An 18,899-nucleotide genomic window follows, 5' to 3' on the forward strand; every position below is an offset into this window, starting at 1 on the left:
ATGGGAGAGCTGCAGAGCCCAGCAGGAGGAACTGGGGATGGCTCCAGAGCTCCCAGCCCTGGTTCTGCTGCTTCACACTGCCTTTTCCTCAGCAACAAGCAACCAGCAACTCATGGAATTGGCTGGGAGACCTCAAGGATCACTCACTTCCACCCCTTCCCACTGCCCAGCTGCTCCCAGCCTGTCCAGCCTGGCCTTGGGCACTTCCAGGGATCCAGGAGCAGCCACACCCTGTCTGTTATTCCCAATGTTCATCAACACTTCAGCACCTGGGAAATTTCTTAGTGCCCTTTGAATGGCTCAGGAGTAGCTCAGGAGCTGAGATTGTGCAGGAAGCCACAAATTCCTCACCTGGAAGAGCACCAGGACCTGCAGGAACAAGCCCCTCACCCCCACTCACCCTGCAGGAGCTGGGGGAGCTCCACACTCCCTGCAAGGGAAGGGTCTCTGTCCCCCAGGGTCCCACCAAGGACAGGACAGACGCCCCCAGCAGTCACATCACCTTCCCCATCCACCTTCCCCCCCAAACAAGCCCCCCAAAGCTCAGGGACACTCACACAAAGCCCTGAGTCACGGAGGAACTCAGCAAAGCTGCTGAATTATTCACTTGGCTGCTGTTTTTAGCCTGGAGCCAGGGGAAACGTGAACTCCCTGGCACTGAGCATGGCTGCATGCAGCCCCCTCTGAGGAGCCTGGAAAGCTCTGCCTGAAGCCCAGGAAGGATAAAAGCCTCTGTAAATAAAACCTTGCACCAAGAGGGAAATGCACAGGTAAAAGAGCAAAGCCAGTAGAAAAGCTCTGGTTAGAAGAGCACAGCTGTAGGTGTCCCACTCACAAAATGCTGCACAGAATAAACAGATTTTTGGGATGGTTTTGTTGGGGTTTTTTGGTTGGGTTGGGGTGTTTTTCTCCATCCCTGCATGCCCAGCCTGGATTGGTGCTTGGGATTGTCCCAGCCCAGGTGCAGGACCTTGTCCTTGGCCCTGCTGACCCTCCTGGCCAGGTCCCTGTGGGTGTGCACCCCTCCCTGTGACAGCTGGGACAGCACCCAGAGCTCGGTGTCACCCCCAAAGGGCCCCAGTGTCCCTGCCCTGGCACTGACAGCAGGGCTGGACAGGGCTGGAGCCACCCTGAGCACCCACTGGACACTGAGCAGTGACCACAGCTGAGTGTGGCCATCCAGCCCCTCCTGATCCACCAAAACATCCACACAGGACACCCCTGCTCTCCACTCTGGGGACAAGGATGGGATGTGGGACAGAGCTGAGCACTGCACAGCATCCTTGTCTCTGAGGGACAGGTTTCCAACCAGGATTCCAGCCCCAGCCTTTCCCCTTGCCCAGAGCAGCTGACCCAGCACATTCCCTGCAGCAATCAGCAGGAGATTCTCACCACAGAACAACTCGGGAGGGGTTAGTTTGAGATGTTTATTAGGGAGATTTATTCCACAGCAGTTACAGCTTCACATCATACAGAGCACTGGAATTAATAATTCAGCATCAGGAGTGACAACAGACAGGTGTGGGAGCACAGGGCTGTGAGAGCACAGGGCTGTGAGAGCACAGCACAGGGCTGGAGGAAAGCAGGGAGAGCAGCAAAAGTGAGCACAGACACTCCCAGGGACACACACACAGCTCAGGGGATGTTCTCCAGGAGGGACAGAACATCCAACACCCTGCACAGAGCCCTCCATCCCCCCCAGCCCCACAGCACAGCTCAGTGAACCCAAGGGCACCTCAAACAAACAACAAACAGGGACACAAACAGGGGCTGAGAGCATGGGGTGGCATGGGATGGATGCTGGCAGTGGGGACAGCAAACCCTGCCCTGTTGGGCCCACCCAGCCCCTCCCTCTGACTGGGGTTCCAGGGTGAGCTCTGCTCCCAAACTCCTCTGCCCACAAATCCCCCTAGCCAGGACTTGAAAGCATTTCAATAAAAGTAAAGCATCTGTGGGAGTGGGCAAAGTAACCCTGAAACCTTCTGTAATTCTGTAATACCTCTCAGTCTAACATTATTTATTCTCTATTTCTAGGGCACAGGAGTTAAGCCCACTTAAGGCAAAAGGTGAGAAAGAACAATTGAGGAGGCAAGTTAAAGTGATTTGCTTCAAAATCACGTTTAAAAAAAAAACAGCTATGAAAAGAAAGCCAAGAATGCAAGAATCTCCTTTTATGGCCACAGAGAGCAAAAACCCAAAGGAAAGAACAACAAGAAGGACTCACAGGTTGGATTGATCTCAGAGGTCTTTCCCAACCTGGATGATGCTGTGAACTTCATGGGATGGGATGGAAGAGCCCAGTTTGGGGAGTTTTCCCAAAAACAACACCTGTGAGCTGGGAGGAGAAGCCTCTGGGGTCACTTGCTGGGCAGTGGCACCACAAGGAGCTCCCCAGGAGGCTCCAGCAGGGCACAGAGGGCTGAGCTGGCACCAAAGGGGGCAGGGAAGTGCCAGGTCCTGCTCACACCCCAGGCCAGGCTGTGACTCAGCCTGGAGCATGTGAGCCCTCATGGAACAAACAACAAAGGCTGGGGGAGATCCCAGAGCAGCCCCTCTGGTGGCACTGGGACAGCACTGCCCAGTCCAGCTGGGACATCCCCCAGCCCTGAGGAAACCAGCAGGGCACTGCCACTCACCCCTCACCAAGGAAATTGCATTTTGAAGCTCTCAGCAGGTTTGCTTTGGGCAGTTCAGCCCCAGATTGAATTTGGGTTCAGGAAAATCCTTTCCATAGGTGCTGAGGCCAAGCACCCAGAGCTACACAACAAAATTCTCCTCACCCAGAACAGCCCCTCACTCAACTCACCTCCCAGAACGCAGGCTGAGCCTGGCTCAGCAAACACTGCCCTGTCCCTCTAATTATCTCCTCCTTTCACGTTTTGTTTCATCTGCTGATGGGAAAATGAGCACTTTGGAAAGCTCTGCACCTCCATGGAGCCAGTGGGAATCCCACTGGAGCTGCTCCTGGAGGTTAAACCAGGCTGGAAATGGTCAGGATTACTTCAGTACAATTTCACAACTCAGCCCTTCTGTCTCCCTCACTTTTAGCAGGGACAGATTATTTCTCATGGCAGGTAAAATTCCATCCTTCCCCACAGGAAGGCAGAGGTGTGAAGTTAAAAAAGGCAATGCCCTTTCTCACTTCTAAGGTTTTTGGGAAGGAGCAGGGCAGCAAAGCCACTCCCTAAGGCAGGAATTTGGGGCTGTTCTCCTTCATACTCCCAGTTATGGCAAGTGCTTGGACCCCAAAATCAGAGGTGATCCCCCTGCACCTCAGGAAACTGTTCCCTATCTGTTCCTCAAGTCTACAAAGTGCTGAAATGGTCTGGACCCAGGGGTTAGGAAGAAAACAACACTGTCAGAGATGAGAACCTCGTGTGAGAGGGTTTCAAAGCAGCAAGGATGAAGGCAGGAGCTCTGAAAGGCTCTGTGAGTGTGGGGAGGAGGGAAGGGAGCTGCAGTCAGGGTGGACCCATCCACTATGGAAACTCCAAACCTTCTCTGATTGAGCACCATGAAAACGGAGAGAAATTAAATTTAAAGGTGACCAAAACTAAAAATGGAGCTGTGGAGGTGATTTCAAAGCAGTGGCATAGTGCAGTTCCAAACCAGGGTGCACTTTTGTGCTTACACAGACAGAGGAAGGTTTCAACAAGCACTGCAGAGCACAGGGAGAGGAGCAGGATGGAGCCACCCTTTGGCTTCTTCTACAGCCAAGTCCAAGGAGGTAAAGCAAGAGCTCTGTAAAATGCTGCAGATTTTAGAAGTGTAATGGCAGGTAGAAAAGGACACTGGTCTCGTGTCAGTGGCAGCCCCAGAGTTAGGAGACAGTCTAGGCTTCTAGGAGGAGAAAATAGAAGAGAGGAAAAGAAGTAGGAGAGGGAGAGGGGATGGGGAAGGGGGCAAGAAAGCGCAAGTCATTAGTAAACATCACTATGGAGGCAGCTCTGCAAACAGCAAACACTTCATTAGTGCAGCCAGGAGATTTGCCAAAAGCCAGGTCCCAGAGGCACACAGAGCCCTGCCCCTGCAGCCTGCCCAGAGCTGGGACAGAGGGGCTGGGATGTCACCAGGGACAGGCACAGCAGCACCCCAGGGCTGCCCACAGGCACACTGTGCACTGAAAACAGGGATTTCTGCCAGGGCTGGTGACAGATCCCCAGCAGGGATACTGCCCTAGGGAACTCCCCTGCCAGCAAGAGCATCAGCAGCATCTTGGGCAAGAAACATCCAGATCAACCATATCATCATCATCATCATCATCATCATCATCATCATCATCATCATCATCATCATCATCATCCCTGATGCATTTCCCTGCAGAAATTTGGTTGGGTTTTAGTTTTAAATATATATTTCCTTTGAACTCTAGGCAAATATCCTGCAATAGAGAGTTGCAAAATAGAAAATTGCACATGAGTTTTTGGTTGGTTTGCCCAATCCCCCCTAACCTCAGCCTGGTGGAGGTGAACAGAGAGCAGGGATTGCAGCACTGAATGAATTCCCTGCTCTGCATCCCCTGAAGCTGCTCCAGCCTCTCCATTTCTCCTTGTAAGGAAGAGCAGGATCAGCAGAGAGCCTTGCAGGGGATGTGCCCAGCACCCAAAGGCAGAGCTCCCCTCTGCAGCTCTCACATTGCCAAAAACAAACCCCAGGCCCAGCCAGCACAGGCTCAGAGCTGCCAAGGGCTGAGCAGGAGCTGCCAGGGCCTCCCTGCCCAAAGGCTGCCCCAAACACAGCCCTGCAGCTCTGAACAGCACCAATGAAAGGAATTCACTGCTGGATGCAGGGTTTGGGGCTCTGCCATCTGCACTGGGTGTCTGGGAGCAGCACAAGGATGCCAGAGCTGGGTCCTGCCTGATGCCAAGCCCTGCACACACACCCCACGTGGCTGCAGACAATGCTGCATGCAATAAAACACGGTCAATCATCACCTTGTTCTGTCTGATGAGTGAAGAAAACCATCCAGCACTGCTTCCTGAGCTGCAGCCCAGGGACATTCACACTTCAGCCCTTTTCCTTGGAGCCTGTTTCAGGATCAGCTTAAACCCAGCTCTGCCTGTTAAAGCTCTCTCTGTGCCTTTTAACATTGGTTTTTGTAGCAAAAAGCTGGTTTGCCTGAGCATCACCTTCCTGCTGCTCCATTTCTCTGCACTGGGCTCACATCCCACATCCCCAAGAGCCATTTCAGCTTCCACACACAGGGAATGGATCCTGCTGAGAACAAACCCCCAAAGTGGGGGTGGTTCAGAGCCAGGGATCCAGGCTTTGGGCAGCAGCACCTCTTAAATGTGGGAGTAGCTCTGAAACCCCTCCAGTGCCTGGTGGAAATTCAGCTTTTCCCCTCCTCTCCCATGGAGAACCAGGGATATTCCATGAGGAAGGGGGCAGGGAAAGAGGCCAGGAAGGAATTGTGTCATGTAAATCTTCTGTTTCTCTGGCAAACCCAATTAACTTGATGGCCACGCTGCTCTGACACTTTTGATGTCACTTTTAGACACACTTGAACAGGAGAAAAAAAAAATCAACTCTACCCCACAAAGAGGAAAGGTATTAATAAATTAAAAAGCTCCAGACACATAAAAGCATCTTTGATCAAAGTTGTTAACATTTAGTGTGAAGAGTTAAACCTCCACAAAGCAAGAGTGAGGCAAATAACAAAGAAATTTTTTAACACAATCCAGAAGTTCAACACAAAAATCCTGATGCCTTTAATTATTCAGGCCACAAATCTGATTGCATTTCTATCTCCTTTAGTTACAAGTATTAAAGAAGAGGGAGGAAATATCCCTAGGATGGTTCAGAAGTTGTTCTTAATTTCAATTTATACTCAATTATAAAAGATGAAGCACAAATGAAACTCACTCCCACTAAACCAAACTCTAAAATCCCAAAGAGAATTATAGCAAAGAGGTGTTTTCACTCATCCCCATGTCCCAAATGCCCATCAGTATTTCCTGAGCTGGTTTTTAACTTGGGGCTGACCTGTGGATCAGGAGGGGTAACACTGGCAGCACCCAGACAAGCTCAGCAATGAGCTGGAAACCATCACAAGGGAGAGCAGAACTCCTGACCCATGCCAGGATGGCAACTGGCTCTGGAATGTTCCATCCCCAAGGAAAGAGAGGCCCCAGAGCCCAAGTCCTGGTGGCAGAAGGGAGAGATGGGCTGGAATTGGGGAGGACCCAGTTCCCAGTGCTCACAGAAACTGGGACTAAGGCAACAGCAACCTCAGCCTGAGGGCAAAGCTCAATTCTTTTCTGAACCAATGTGAAATACTGATCCAGCTCCATCACAAGCTTCTGGCACTCAAAAGCCCCCTGATGTTATGGAAAAAGGCTCCAAAGGCTCAGTGCCACCTGTGCCACTGCTGGAGCAGGGTGGGGACATGGCCAGGGGGAGGCTGGGATGAAGGACACAGCTGTGAATAAAAAACTGCTGCAGAGGGTGGGGGAGGTGGGAAAACAGCACAGTGGGGCTCAGGGAACAGGGACAGGTCACCTGTGGCTATCTTGGGCTCTCTACAAACCACCTGCCTTGGCAGCACTGCCCCTGGATAAACAACAGCACATCTTCACAAGGTTCTAGCCACAAAAGCCCTTTGAACTCCAAAGCAGCTTTGTTGGCAATTCTGTGAGAGCTCAGTGAAGGCCAGGGCAGCCCCTGGGAGGGTGAGGGCTGCAGAGCAGGGCTGGGGCTCAGCACACAGCCCCTGGGAGGGTGAGGGCTGCAGAGCAGGCTGGGGCTCAGCACACAGCCCCTGGGAGGGTGAGGGCTGCAGAGCAGGGCTGGGGCTCAGCACACAGCTCCTGGGAGGGTGAGGGCTGCAGAGCAGGGCTGGGGCTCAGCACACAGCCCCTGGGAGGGTGAGGGCTGCAGAGCAGGGTGGGGCTCAGCACACAGCTCCTGGCAGCAGCACGTACCTGTGCGGGGATCCTGCAGCCCGTGGTCACCGTTCTCCACCACCATGGAGCCAGAGGCTGAGCAGTCTGCAAGAGAGCAGCACAAGGGTTAACCCTGCATGGACTCATCTCAGACCTCAAAACAACACTGTGGAATTGTACAGTCATTGAGAAGGAGAGCCAAGATGGAGTTTGATCCCCACTTTGCCACCCAGAGCTAACAAAAGAAATTATCAATTCCAACTGAGAGCACACTCACAGAGCCCCAGGATCACTGAGGCTGGAAAAGCCCTCTGGGATCAGCAAGCCCAGCCTGTGACTGATCCCCACCTTGTCCCCAGCCCAGGGTTCTGGGTGCCACAGCCAGGAATTGCTGGGTTCCTCCAGGGATGGGGCTCCAAACCTCCCTGGGCAGCCCTGAGCTTGGACCCTGTGATCCTGGAGGGCTTTTCCAGCCTCAGTGACTCTGATGCCACCACCATGAGTGATGCATTAAACCAGGACTGGACCACAGATGTGGCTGAACCCCTCCAAAGTGGAGCAGAGGATCAGAAATGCCTTGGCTGTCCTTGGGAAGGACAGAGAGCAGGTAAAATGGTTCCCTTTACAGTTTGAGCTTTTTGGGAAGACAAGCTTCCAGAAAAATCAGGTCAGATCACACCAACTGCAGGCAGCACGAGTGGTTGTTATTTTTAAGTCTCTGAAGGTCAGTGCCTTTGGAGCAAATCAATCTGAGTTGGGTTTGCTGAAGGCCCAGTGTGAGAGCACCCAGCAACCTGCCCAGGGCCAGGGCTCCTCCCCTCATATTCTAAATTGCATAAACCCAAAACCATGTCAAGATGTTGTAACTACCTAATCCTCATCAGAATCACAAGATAGTATTTGCATCTGGCTCGTGGATCAAAGGATTGTTTTTATATAAACAAATTTAAGGCAGCGCTGGCTAAACCGATAATCTGGAGTGAAGGGGCAGTGCCAGCAGAACCCCTAATCCCAGAGGGGTGGGCAGGGGCCACCACCACGGCCAGCACGTCCCCAGCACGTCCCCAGCACGTCCCAGCACGTCCCTGCAGCCTGGCAGGGCACACAGGGCTCTGGGCAGCCCAGCTGGGGTCCCTGGGCAGGTTTATCACACGAATTTTGTCAGATGTTGACACTGGAGAGGGAAACGTGAGCAGGAACGGGATGGGCAGAGGCTGAGCCAGCTGGGGACTCCTAAATGAGGAGTTTCATCTCCTTCCTTCATTCATTGAGATTTTCTGCCTCAAAATCACCTGCTGCAGGGCTGGAGCCAGGCTGGGAGAGCTGGGAATGTTCATCTGGAGGGGAGAAGCTCCAGGGAGAGCTCAGAGCCCCTGGAGGGATCCAGGAGAGCTGGAGAGGGACTGGGGACAAGGGATGGAGGGACAGGACACAGGGAATGGCTCCCACTGGTTAGATGGGATATTGGGAAGGGATTCCTGGCTGGGATGGAATTCCCAGAGCAGCTGTGGCTGCCCCTGGATCCCTGGAGTGTCCAAGTGCAGTTTGGATCATCCTGGGACAGTGGGAGGTGTCCCTGCCATGGCTGAGATTTCCCACACCACTGGATGAGATTTCAGCCCCTTCCAGCCCAAACCAGTCTGGGATCCTGTGATGTAACTGGGGCAGGAATGGGGCTGGACAGACTGAGAGGGAAAAGGTTTAATGTCTCATCTGAGAACAAAATTGCAAATATCATCATCTGCTGATTTATCTTCTGTCCCTCTGAAGCTCTGGGGTGTGTGGAACATTCTCCATCTCCACTTTCATACATGACCAAGTGTCTGAACCCCCCTTGGCCAAAGCAAATCCTGCTGCAAGAAAGGCACTTATTCCTCGTGTGGGAAGGGAGGGAAAGCAGAAATGTGGTTTTTGGCTCTGGTTTCAGCTCTGGAGCTGAGGGAGGGAGGGCAGCAGTGTCCAGCAGAGCCATCTCGTGGTGACACCTCCCTCCCTGCGGCCCCAGAGCCACCCTGGGACTGAATCAATCAAACCAAGCCCAGCTCTGGGTCCTGCAGGGTTAATGGGGCCCACCAAGGCACCCAGTCACTGACAGGGCTGGGGAATAAACCCAGGGCTCAAGGAGTAAATCATAAATAAATAAAATGATAGAAAAGAAAAGAATAGAATTATAATAATGAAAAGAGAGAGGGGAGCTACTCAGCCTGGAGAAAAGGAGGCTCAGGAGGAACTTGTGGCTCTGCACAACTCCCTGACAGGAGGGGACAGGGAGTGTCAGGCTGTGCTCCAGGAACAGGAGGGGAGGGAGGTTCAGGTGGGATATTGGGAATATTTCTTCCTGGGATGGGCTGCCCAGGGCAGGGTGGAGCCCCCAACCCTGCAGGGATTTAAATCTGTGTGGATGTGACACTTGGGGACAGGGTCAGGGTGGCCTTGGCAGTGCTGGGGAAATCTTGGACTGGATGGGCTCTGAGGGCTTTTCCAAGCTCAGCAATTCCATGACTCTATAAAGAAATTAAAATGTAAAACCCAATAAAACCCAAGAGTCCCCAGCACTGACTGATGTCCAGCTCATCCCCTGGCAGCTCCTGGCCAGCTCTCCCCAGTTCATCCTGGCCATGGTGTTCTGGACTGTGAAATATCCCTGTGGCCAGCGGGGATCAGCTCTCCTGGCCAGGGAGCTCTGGACTGTGAAATGTCCCTGTGGCCAGCTGGGATCAGCTCTCCTGGCCCTGGTGTTCTGGACTGTGAAACATCCCTGTGGCCAGCTGGGATCAGCTCTCCTGGCCATGCTGCTCTGGATTGTGGGATGTCCCTGTGGCCAGCGGGGATCAGCTCTCCTGGCCATGGTGTTCTGGACTGTGAAACATCCCTGTGGCCAGCTGGGATCAGCTCTCCTGGCCAGGGAGCTCTGGACTGAGGGATGTCCCTGTGGCCAGCTGGGATCAGCTCTCCTGTCCATGGTGTTCTAGACTGTGAAATATCCCTGAGGCCAGCTGGGATCAGCTCTCCTGGCCCTGTCCCTGACCCCACCTGCCTGACTGAGGCTGGGAAATCAAAAAGATTGATCCAGAGCAGGCAGGGCAAGGAACAACCAAAGCACCCCTGTGCCACCACCACCATTCTCACACCCAGTTCCAAACCCTGCACTGTGCCAGCCACCAAAAACTGGATTCAAGGTTAAACTCACCCAGGAGTTTGTGAACAAGAATCAGAACACAGGGACTGAGCACAGGGCCAGGTCCTGTCAGCTCAGAGCTCCCTTTGCTCTGTGCACACTCCTCACCAAAACACAACTCCGCCCAGGTCCTGGCAGCTCACAGCTCCCTTTGCTCTGTGCACACTCCTCACAGAACACAACTCCCCCAGGTCCTGGCAGCTCACAGCTCTGTGCACACTCCTCACAGAACACAACTCCCCCAGGTCCTGGCAGCTCAGAGCTCTGCTCACACTCCTCACAGAACACAACTCCCCCCAGGTCCTGGCAGCTCACAGCTCTGTGCACACTGCTCACAGAACACAACCCCCCCAGGATCCAGCAGACACAACCCTGCTCCTCACTCCAAGTAAAACATTCCCCAGGAGCTCTGCTGCAGCTCCTCAAGCCCCAGTGCTTCCCTCTGCCCTGCTCCCACCTGAACTCCCTTCCTTCAGAATGAAACTGCTCTGGGAGCTGCTCCAGAGCATCCTGAGAGCCTTGGCCTGCTCAGGGAACAGCAGCACACACCCCTGGCTGCCATCCCAGAATTTGCCAAATGACCATGTCCAGCCAGGTGTGAGGAGCAGTAAATCTCTCCCTGGTATTTTAGAAGCTAACCATTATTAAAGCTTTATTCTAGGACAGATTTGTAGGTGACCAAGGACTGCTCATCACATGTCCCTGCTCTTCTCCACCCCTCTGTACTCACCCAGCCCATGGTGGGGCCCAGCTCAATGTTAAACTCGCCTAACTTGGCTCCTGGGTTTAGGAAAAAAGGGAAAGGAAACCTTGGAGCAGATCTGGAGCAGCTACAGCCTGACAGGATGGAGGATTAAACCTCTTCTGACTGGGGAAGGACAATCTCAGGAGCACAGACTGTGATGTCAGAACACATTTGTGCCTTTTAACATAAATAAATGAACAAGTGGAGGCTGAAAAGCCTGAGCTCTGCAGGCTGCTCCCTCCCTGAGGAAAACCAGAGTGCTTGGAGCAGGGATGTGCAACTCTGCTGCTGCTCCCCAAAAACTTGGTGTTACCCTCAAACATGGAATTACAGCACCAAGACCCCCTGAGGACCCTGTAAATCTCACCCAGTGCTCATTAATTCTGCAGCCTCAATAAATAAGGCTCATTCAGCTTTACTACCTTTTTAACAGTTAAAAATATTAAATACTAATATTAAATAATAATATTAAATTTCATGGAATAAACTGATATCCTCAGCACTTCAGGGAAAAACAGGGGAGAAAAATGACATTCCAGGACCAAATCCTCAGCCAGGTCTGCCCCTGGTTTAGCCCTCAGTCCTTCCCTGCTGCTCCAGGGTGGGAAAGCTGAACAGCTCCACTCAGGGCAACTTCCCCATCTCTTCATGCAGGGTCTCGTTTGCATCTTGCCAGAGATTTAGATAATGCTCCTGAGTGCTCTCCAGCTCTCCCAAAAAAGGGAAAAACCAATCTCCAAAGCAAGAATAAGGAACTGCATCCCCCCCTTGCCACGGAGGAGGGAGAGGAGCTGTGCTGGAGCAGCCCCACGATGGGATGGGCACAGAGGGGAGGAGGGAGCTGGGACAGGAGATCCCAAAATCCCTGAAATCCTGAGCTTGGAAAAGCCTTCCCTGACCCTCAGATCCAAGCTGAGCCCAATCCCAGCTCAGAGCTGTGAGTGCCACCTCCAGGGATGGGGACTGAAACTCCCTGGGCATCCCCTGCCAGTGTTTAACAACCCTTTCCATGAAAGAATTCCTCCTGAAATTCTGTTTCACCCCCAGAACTGGTGCCTGAAACCTCCCTGGGCATCCCCTGCTAATGTTTAAAAACCCTTTCCATGAAAGAATTCCTCTGAAATTCTGCTTTTCCCCCAGAAATGGGGACTGAAACTCCCTGGGCAGCCCCTGCCAGTGTTTAACAACCCTTTCCATGAAAGAATTCCTCCTGAAATTCTGTTTCACCCCCAGAACTGGTGCCTGAAACCTCCCTGGGCAGCCCCTGCCAGTGTTTAACAACCTTCTCCACAAAGGAATCCCTCCTGAAATTCTGCTTTTCCCCCAGAACTGGTGCCTGAAACTTCTCTGAGCAGCCCCTGACAATGTTTAAAAACCCTTTCCATGAAGGAATCCCTCCTGAAATTCTGCTTCTCCCCCAGAACTGGTGCCTGAGCTCTGCCCACAGCACCCAGCCTTTCTCTCACAGAGCTTTAATTAATGAGCAAACCCAAAAGGCCTCGTTACCCCCAGCCCAAGATCCTGGAGTTATGTGAAATAATGAGCTGGGATGGCAAGGATGCATGGCTGGGAGGACACACCTAAGGGATTTGTATTTTAAACCAATATTGTGTAATGATTTGAGCCCTGAGAAATCCTGGTGATGAGATGGTTTAGGATCTGCAGCTTCTACAACAAAGGACTGCTTTAAAATATCCTCAAATCAAAGGTGTCAAGTCCTTGTGTTGCTCTGTTTCTGCAATGCTAAAATATAAATTAAATAAATAATACACATCTACACTGCCCAAAGTTCCAAGTTTTATAATAATGTCATTGCCCATTCCCATCCTTCCTGCTTGTTTGGAGCCATTTAACAACTGTGTCAGCATGGAAAACTCAAAGCTACATTTTCTGTGTTACAGGGCACTTGTAAACAAAGGAAATAAATGCCTCAAACAGAGCAGAACTGCCCATGCTGTGCTCCTGGAGGTTCTGCTTGTTCTGAGGGATCAATCCCACATTCCCCAACACTGATGAGCAGCAGGATTAAGGGTTAAAAAAAGAAAACTTCTTCTGAAGGAAGTTATCAGAGTACCAAAGGTTTTCCTCTTTGACACAGCTCAGATCAGCCACAAAACAAAATCATCAAAGCACTGCTGGTGACAATTCCCACTGGGGCAGGGAGGGAACAGCACACAGGCAAAGGGAGCAATAATTTAAATTATTCACTGGGAAAGAAATCCATTGGATGACCCCTAAAAATTACTCTTTTCCTTTTCCTAAAGACTTTTTGATAAAGCTCTTAACAAATGAATTGGTGATATTCCACCCCAAACTCCTGGGGCAGTTCTGGGGTCCTGGGGGGCTGGAGGTGTCCAGGGAATGGAGCTGGGAAGGGGCTGGAGCCCCAGGAGGGGCTGAGGGAGCTGGGAAGGGGCTCAGAAGGAGAAAAGGAGGCTCAGGGGGAACTTGTGGCTCTGCACAACTCCCTGACAGGAGGGGACAGGGAGGGTTGGGCTCTGCTCCAGGAACAGGGACAGGAGGGGAGGGAGGTTCAGGTGGGATATTGGGAATATTCCTTCCTGGGATCTGACACAGCTGCCCAGGGCAGGGTGCAGTCCCTATGGATGCAGGGATTTAAATCTGTGTGGATGTGGCACTTGGGGACAGGGTCAGTGGTGCCCTTGGAAGTGCTGGGTTTGATGATCCCAAAGATCTTTTCCAACCTTGATGATTCCAGGATTCCAAACATCAGCTGGGCTGGAAAGTGTCCCTCAGCAGCAGACAGCAGCAGGTTTTGGTACCTTGCACACACCCAGCACATCCCAAAGGAACCAAAACAAAGCCTTGGGTCAGAACCCTGGGGCTGAGCTGTTAAACATTTGGGAATGAAGCTCCAGAGTGATGGTGAAGGTTCCCACTGCTCATCCCAGCAGCAGCTCATCATCATCATCATTCCCTCTTGGATCTGCCATCCCCCAGAGTGCTGGCACTGTTTGGCAGGCACAGAACTTGGTCAGTGCTCTCTGTGAGAGCCCAGAAGGACCCAGCCCCAGATATCAGTGTCGAGAACAAAACGTGGGAGAGGGAGAGGCCCCTTCACAGGCTGAGGGAACAAAGGGCAAAAAGCAACAAACAGGGCTTGGCTCAGCCTTGGCTGTTCAATCAGTGGTTCAGAGCAGAGAAGTCCTGCCTCAGCAGTGTCAGTGTGAGCACAGGGTGTTTCAGTGGCAGTTTTGGGGACACTTGGGGACACTTGGGGACACTTACGTTCCACGGCAATCCCGTCCACGTGCCCTTTGCTTTTGGGCTCCTGGCTGCCGGGCTTTGCATCGTCCTCATCATCCAGCAGTGGCACATAATCTGTTTTATCCACTGTCTCTCCAACCACATCATCGAATTTCTCAGCCTCCAGGGTGGCTATGAAGTCCCTTTTCACCTCCTCCTCCACGTCGTGGGGCGGCTCTGTCAGAGCGTCGGCCAGGCTCAGGTTGTGGTCCAGGTCAGCCATGCCTGAGCACCTCTGCAAGAGACATTTCATCAGACACCTGAGCCTCACCCCCTGTGCCTTTACACCAGCAGAAATGTTTGTTCAGTGCTCAGAAAGTCCCAGATGTTTCTAAACCTCCCCCTCACCACTGGAACAGAAATAAAGTGGGATCGTCTAAAGCGGGTTTAGCTCGTGGATGTTGAATTTCATGGGGTCTTTTATCAGAACCTTCAATAAAAAATGTCAAAATAGCACCCAGCACCTGGCCAGGTGGCCATGGTGTGACATTGACTGCAGCCCTGCCCCAGATCTGGAGTTAATGACACCCCTGAGCACACAACGACAAATGACGCAAGAGAATTTAGTGCTGGGCTCGACTCCACCCGGGCTCCCCTATGGAGATTAGGATTTTACATAATCTCTGATGTATACTTCAGTGCCCTCCTGATCCCTCCCAGAGGGTCCTGCAGAGCGTTCATGTCCTCAGCAAACCTTGCTAATCCCAGCAAACCCCTCCAGCCCGGGATTTGGGAGGGAAAGTGATGTTTTAATAATGTTTATGTGAAAAAAGAGCCAGCAAAGTGCACATTACAGCCACAGCCAGGAATTGGAAACACAGGAGAAGCAACCAGCAGTTATCCCTGCCTGATTTGCATCCCTCTGTTCAGTTTAATTCCTGGCACCAAGCTGAAGAAATGCACCTGAACTGAGTCATCTGCAGCCTTAGGTTGGCACAACACACACCCATCACCAAATCTTTAACTTTTCACTTCACAGCCTTTTCAAGCTATTCTTGGGAACAAAAACTGCTGGAATGTACAGAAAGGCTCTGTCCCCAAAGCTCCAGCTCTCCTGGAGCCCCTTTAGGTCCTGGAAGGGGCTCTGAGCTCCCTCTGGATTTCCCCTTACCCAGGTGAACATTCCCAGAGCCCCTTTAGGTCCTGGAAGGGGCTCTGAGCTCTCTCTGGATTCCCCCTTGCCCAGGTGAACATTCCCAGTTTTCCCAGAGCCCCTTTAGGTCCTGGAAGGGTCCCTGAGCTCTCTCTGGATTTCTCCTTGCCCAGGTGAACATTCCCAGAGCCCTTTAGGTCCTGGAAGGGGTTCTGAGCTCTCCCTGGATTTCTCCTATCCCAGGTGAACATTCCCAGCTCTCCCAGAGCCCTTTAGGTCCTGGAAGGGTCCCTGAGCTCTCTCTGGATTTCCCCTTGCCCAGGTGAACATTCCCAGAGCCCCTTTAGGTCCTGGAAGGGGCTCTGAGCTCCCTCTGGATTTCCCCTTGCCCAGGTGAACATTCCCAGAGCCCTTTAGGTCCTGGAAGGGGCACTGAGCTCCCTCTGGATTTCTCTTTACCCAGGTGAACATTCCCAGTTTTCCCAGAGCCCTTTAGGTCCTGGAAGGGTCCCTGAGCTCCCTCTGGATTTCTCCTATCCCAGGTGAACGTTCCCAGAACCCCTTTAGGTCCTGGAAGGGTCCCTGAGCTCCCTCTGGATTTCTCCAGGCCCAGGTGAACATTCCCAAAGCCCCTTTAGGTCCTGGAAGGGGCTCTGAGCTCTCCCTGGATTTCCCTTTGCCCAGGTGAACATTCCCAGCTCTCCCAGAGTCCCTTTAGGTCCTGGAAGGGGCACTGAGCTCTCTCTGGATTTCTCCTTACCCAGGTGAACATTCCCAGCTCTCCCAGAGTCCCTTTAGGTCCTGGAAGGGTCCCTGAGCTCCCTCTGGATTTCTCTTTGCCCAGGTGAACATTCCCAGAGCCCTTCAGGTCCTGGAAGGAGCTCTGAGCTCTCCCTGGATTCCTCCTATCCCAGGTGAACATTCCCAGAGCCCCTTTAGGTCCTGGAAGGGTCCCTGAGCTCCCTCTGGATTCCCCCTTGTCCAGGTGAACATTCCCAGAGTCCTTTAGGTCCTGGAAGGGGCTCTGAGCTCTCCCTGGATTCCCCCTATCCCAGGTGAACATTCCCAGCTCTCCCAGGCTGGCTCCAGCCCCTCCTCAGGAGAATCAGGAGCTGCAGCCAGAGCTGCCAGAGGGACACAAGGGACATTTGTGTGTGCTGGGTCAGGAGGGGTGGCCCAAGTGGCCCCTGTGCAGCAGCCCAGGCCTGCTGCCCTCCATGGGGTGGCAGAACACAGATCCTCTTGTTCCCAAACAACAAAGGCTCCTACTCCTTGAACTGCAGGAAATTCTGTGTCAGCACTGCAGGGCCAGCACATACCTACAGGCTGACATTCCTGGGGAACAATGGGGTCCCACTGACAGTGGGGTTTCTGTCCTTCCAGGCACGGCTCTCATGGAAACTCATTCAGTTCAAGCTCCTCTGTTTGATTCTCTGAACAATGAAAGGTCAGGCTGGCAGGCAGAGCACACTTCAGGCAGCAGCTGCAGCTCTTGGGGCTTTAGATAAAGGCCCTGGATCACAGCTTGGAAATGCAGAGGTGAAAAGTTTGGAGCTCTTCACCCCCCGTGCAGGGTCACAGTTGAATGAGTTATGGCCAGTAAAAAACCCATTTTATACTGAAATGAAAGAGCTTTATCAAAAAGGTTTCTTTCAGAGCTCCTGACTATTTTAAGACAAACCATCACCCAGATGTGCACACAACTGGCTGCATTACCCTGAGGGAGCACCAGCCAGGGAAGGCAATTCCACAAGTTTCATCCCAGTCTCCTTCAAGGAACAAATGGGGCTCAGGAAGAGCCAATTTCTCAGTCACATCTCCCTTTGCTTTAAACTCACAAGTGACCTGATGGCTTAAGGTCAGTGAGTCTCAACGTGCAGCAATGAACATTTAATCATCATCCTCTGGAAATGTCATTTAGCATCAGAAAGAAAAACAATATTTACATTTCCCAACAAGCTGCATCATGAGCACAGAGTGACTGAGGCTGGAAAAGTCCTCTGGGTCCATCCAGTCCAGCCACCCCCAGCACTGCCCAGGTCACCCCTGCCCGTGTCCCCAAGTGCCACATCCCCATGGATGTTAAATCCCTTCACCCTGGGCAGCTGTGCCAGGGCTGGAGAGCCTTTTTGGGGAAGGAATTTTCCCCATTTCCAACCTGAACCCTCCCTGGCACAGCTGTCCCTGTTCCCTGGGAGCAGAGCCCAGCGTGGAGCTGGCTGCACTCATGGAATAGCTGCCATAAAATACACAGAATTTGGGGTTTGTGGCACTGCCAGTGCTGCTATTCCAGGTTTACACAGGAACTAGGACACTGGAGTGATCTACTTTCTGGGGGGAAATAATAATGAGGCTGTGCAGCCTTATCAGCAGGACATTTCCTAGTCCATATTTAGCTAAATGGGGAATGCAGCAAGGATGTACAAAAATAACCCAGTGTAACTAAGAAAAGCCATTTTAAACACAGCACTGCTGGCTCAGACAGGGCTGGAGCACCTGGCACAAACTGCAGGGATCCCTCCTGAGCCCAGGTGAGCTCCAAGGACACCACAACACCCCTGGAACTCCTCAGTTCCTCCTTCTGCCTCTCTGCTCCTACAGCAGCCAAATGACACCAATTCCCAGGGGCTGTCTGCTAACCAAGGCAAGAGGAAAATGAGGATATTGCAGGGACTGTGCCCAGGGGCACACAGCAAATCCTGCAGCATATTCATGTGTTGAGCAGCTCAGAGAGATGTTTCCCACCCCATTTCCATTCCTAGAGAACAGAGCTGAAGAATCCTCAGCAAGATGCACCTCAACCCCCTGCACAGAAATGGAAATCAGACAAAGAGCACAGGGAAGATCAATTCTGGATTTAACCTTGAAATGAAAGAGAAAAACTGAGGAGTGACAGAGATTCCTGAAGGTTCAGAACTGCCCTGAAATTCCTTCCTGGAAGGGTGGCAGTGCCCAGGGAGGTTTGGAGTGCCCATCCCTGGAGGTGTCCCAGGAACAGCTGGAGGTGGCACTGAGTGCTCTGGGCTGGGGTCAGGGTGGGGATTGGGCTCAGAGGGCTTTTCCAGCCTCAGGGATTCAGAACAATTCCTCAGCAGTGGAACAGCTTTGAGCTCAGGGTGGTTTTACATCAGCAGAGGGAGCAGGGCAGCCGTGGGTGACACCAACCTGAGTCCAGGTGTGGATCCCAGAGCAGCCTCCAAGCACAGCCCAGCCCTCCTGCCAGCACCAAGGGGAGGAGGCAGCTCCAGGGAAAGGTGTGCAAGGAGCAGCCCTGGCAGTGCCACAGTGACAGCTGCTCTGCAGGCAGGAAGGGCTTTCCTGTAGCAGCACATTCCAGGAAATCTGCAAATTACCCCTGAGCAAATCAATCATGTTCCTTGAACTCACACATTATTTTTACACAGGGTTGTTCAGATCTCTCCTGTTCCAGGCACAGCTGAGCTGTTACACTCAGGGTTTGCTCCATCTGTTCTTCTCCACACTCAGAGTCTCTGTGTACTCAGTGAGTAACCTGTTTGTTGGGATAAATAGAATCCATCTCTCCTCAGCTAATCTGAAAGATTCTGTAGGGTTATTTTAACCCACATCACACACCCTCCATCCTGGTGTTTTGTTCCAAACAGTTCCAACTATTCACTGATTTTAGTCCCAGCTGCCCCATCCCTGGAATGGTCCCAGCCTGGTTTGGGTTGGAAGGATCCTAAAGCCCTTCCAGGGACATTCCCACTGTCC

The 18,899-nt window shown here is 52.4% G+C and overlaps 1 protein-coding gene across 10 annotated transcripts in view; it reads right to left on the reverse strand.

The window, feature by feature from the left end:
• MAP4 (microtubule associated protein 4) overlaps nt 1-18,899 on the reverse strand; it is a 135,946-nt gene that overhangs the window by 77,127 nt on the left and 39,920 nt on the right. For all 10 annotated transcript variants that reach the window (XM_033055235.2, XM_033055226.1, XM_033055252.1 and 7 more), the window contains 2 exons: nt 14,057-14,309; nt 6,924-6,989 (listed from right to left, as the gene is read on the reverse strand). In XM_033055235.2, coding sequence (XP_032911126.1) covers nt 6,924-6,989; nt 14,057-14,297 — 307 coding nt within the window. In that variant the 5' untranslated portion in view covers nt 14,298-14,309. The remainder of the gene's footprint in view (nt 1-6,923; nt 6,990-14,056; nt 14,310-18,899) is intronic.

Source organism: Catharus ustulatus, chromosome 1 (genome assembly GCF_009819885.2).
Source record: "Catharus ustulatus isolate bCatUst1 chromosome 1, bCatUst1.pri.v2, whole genome shotgun sequence".
Taxonomy (NCBI): domain Eukaryota; kingdom Metazoa; phylum Chordata; class Aves; order Passeriformes; family Turdidae; genus Catharus; species Catharus ustulatus.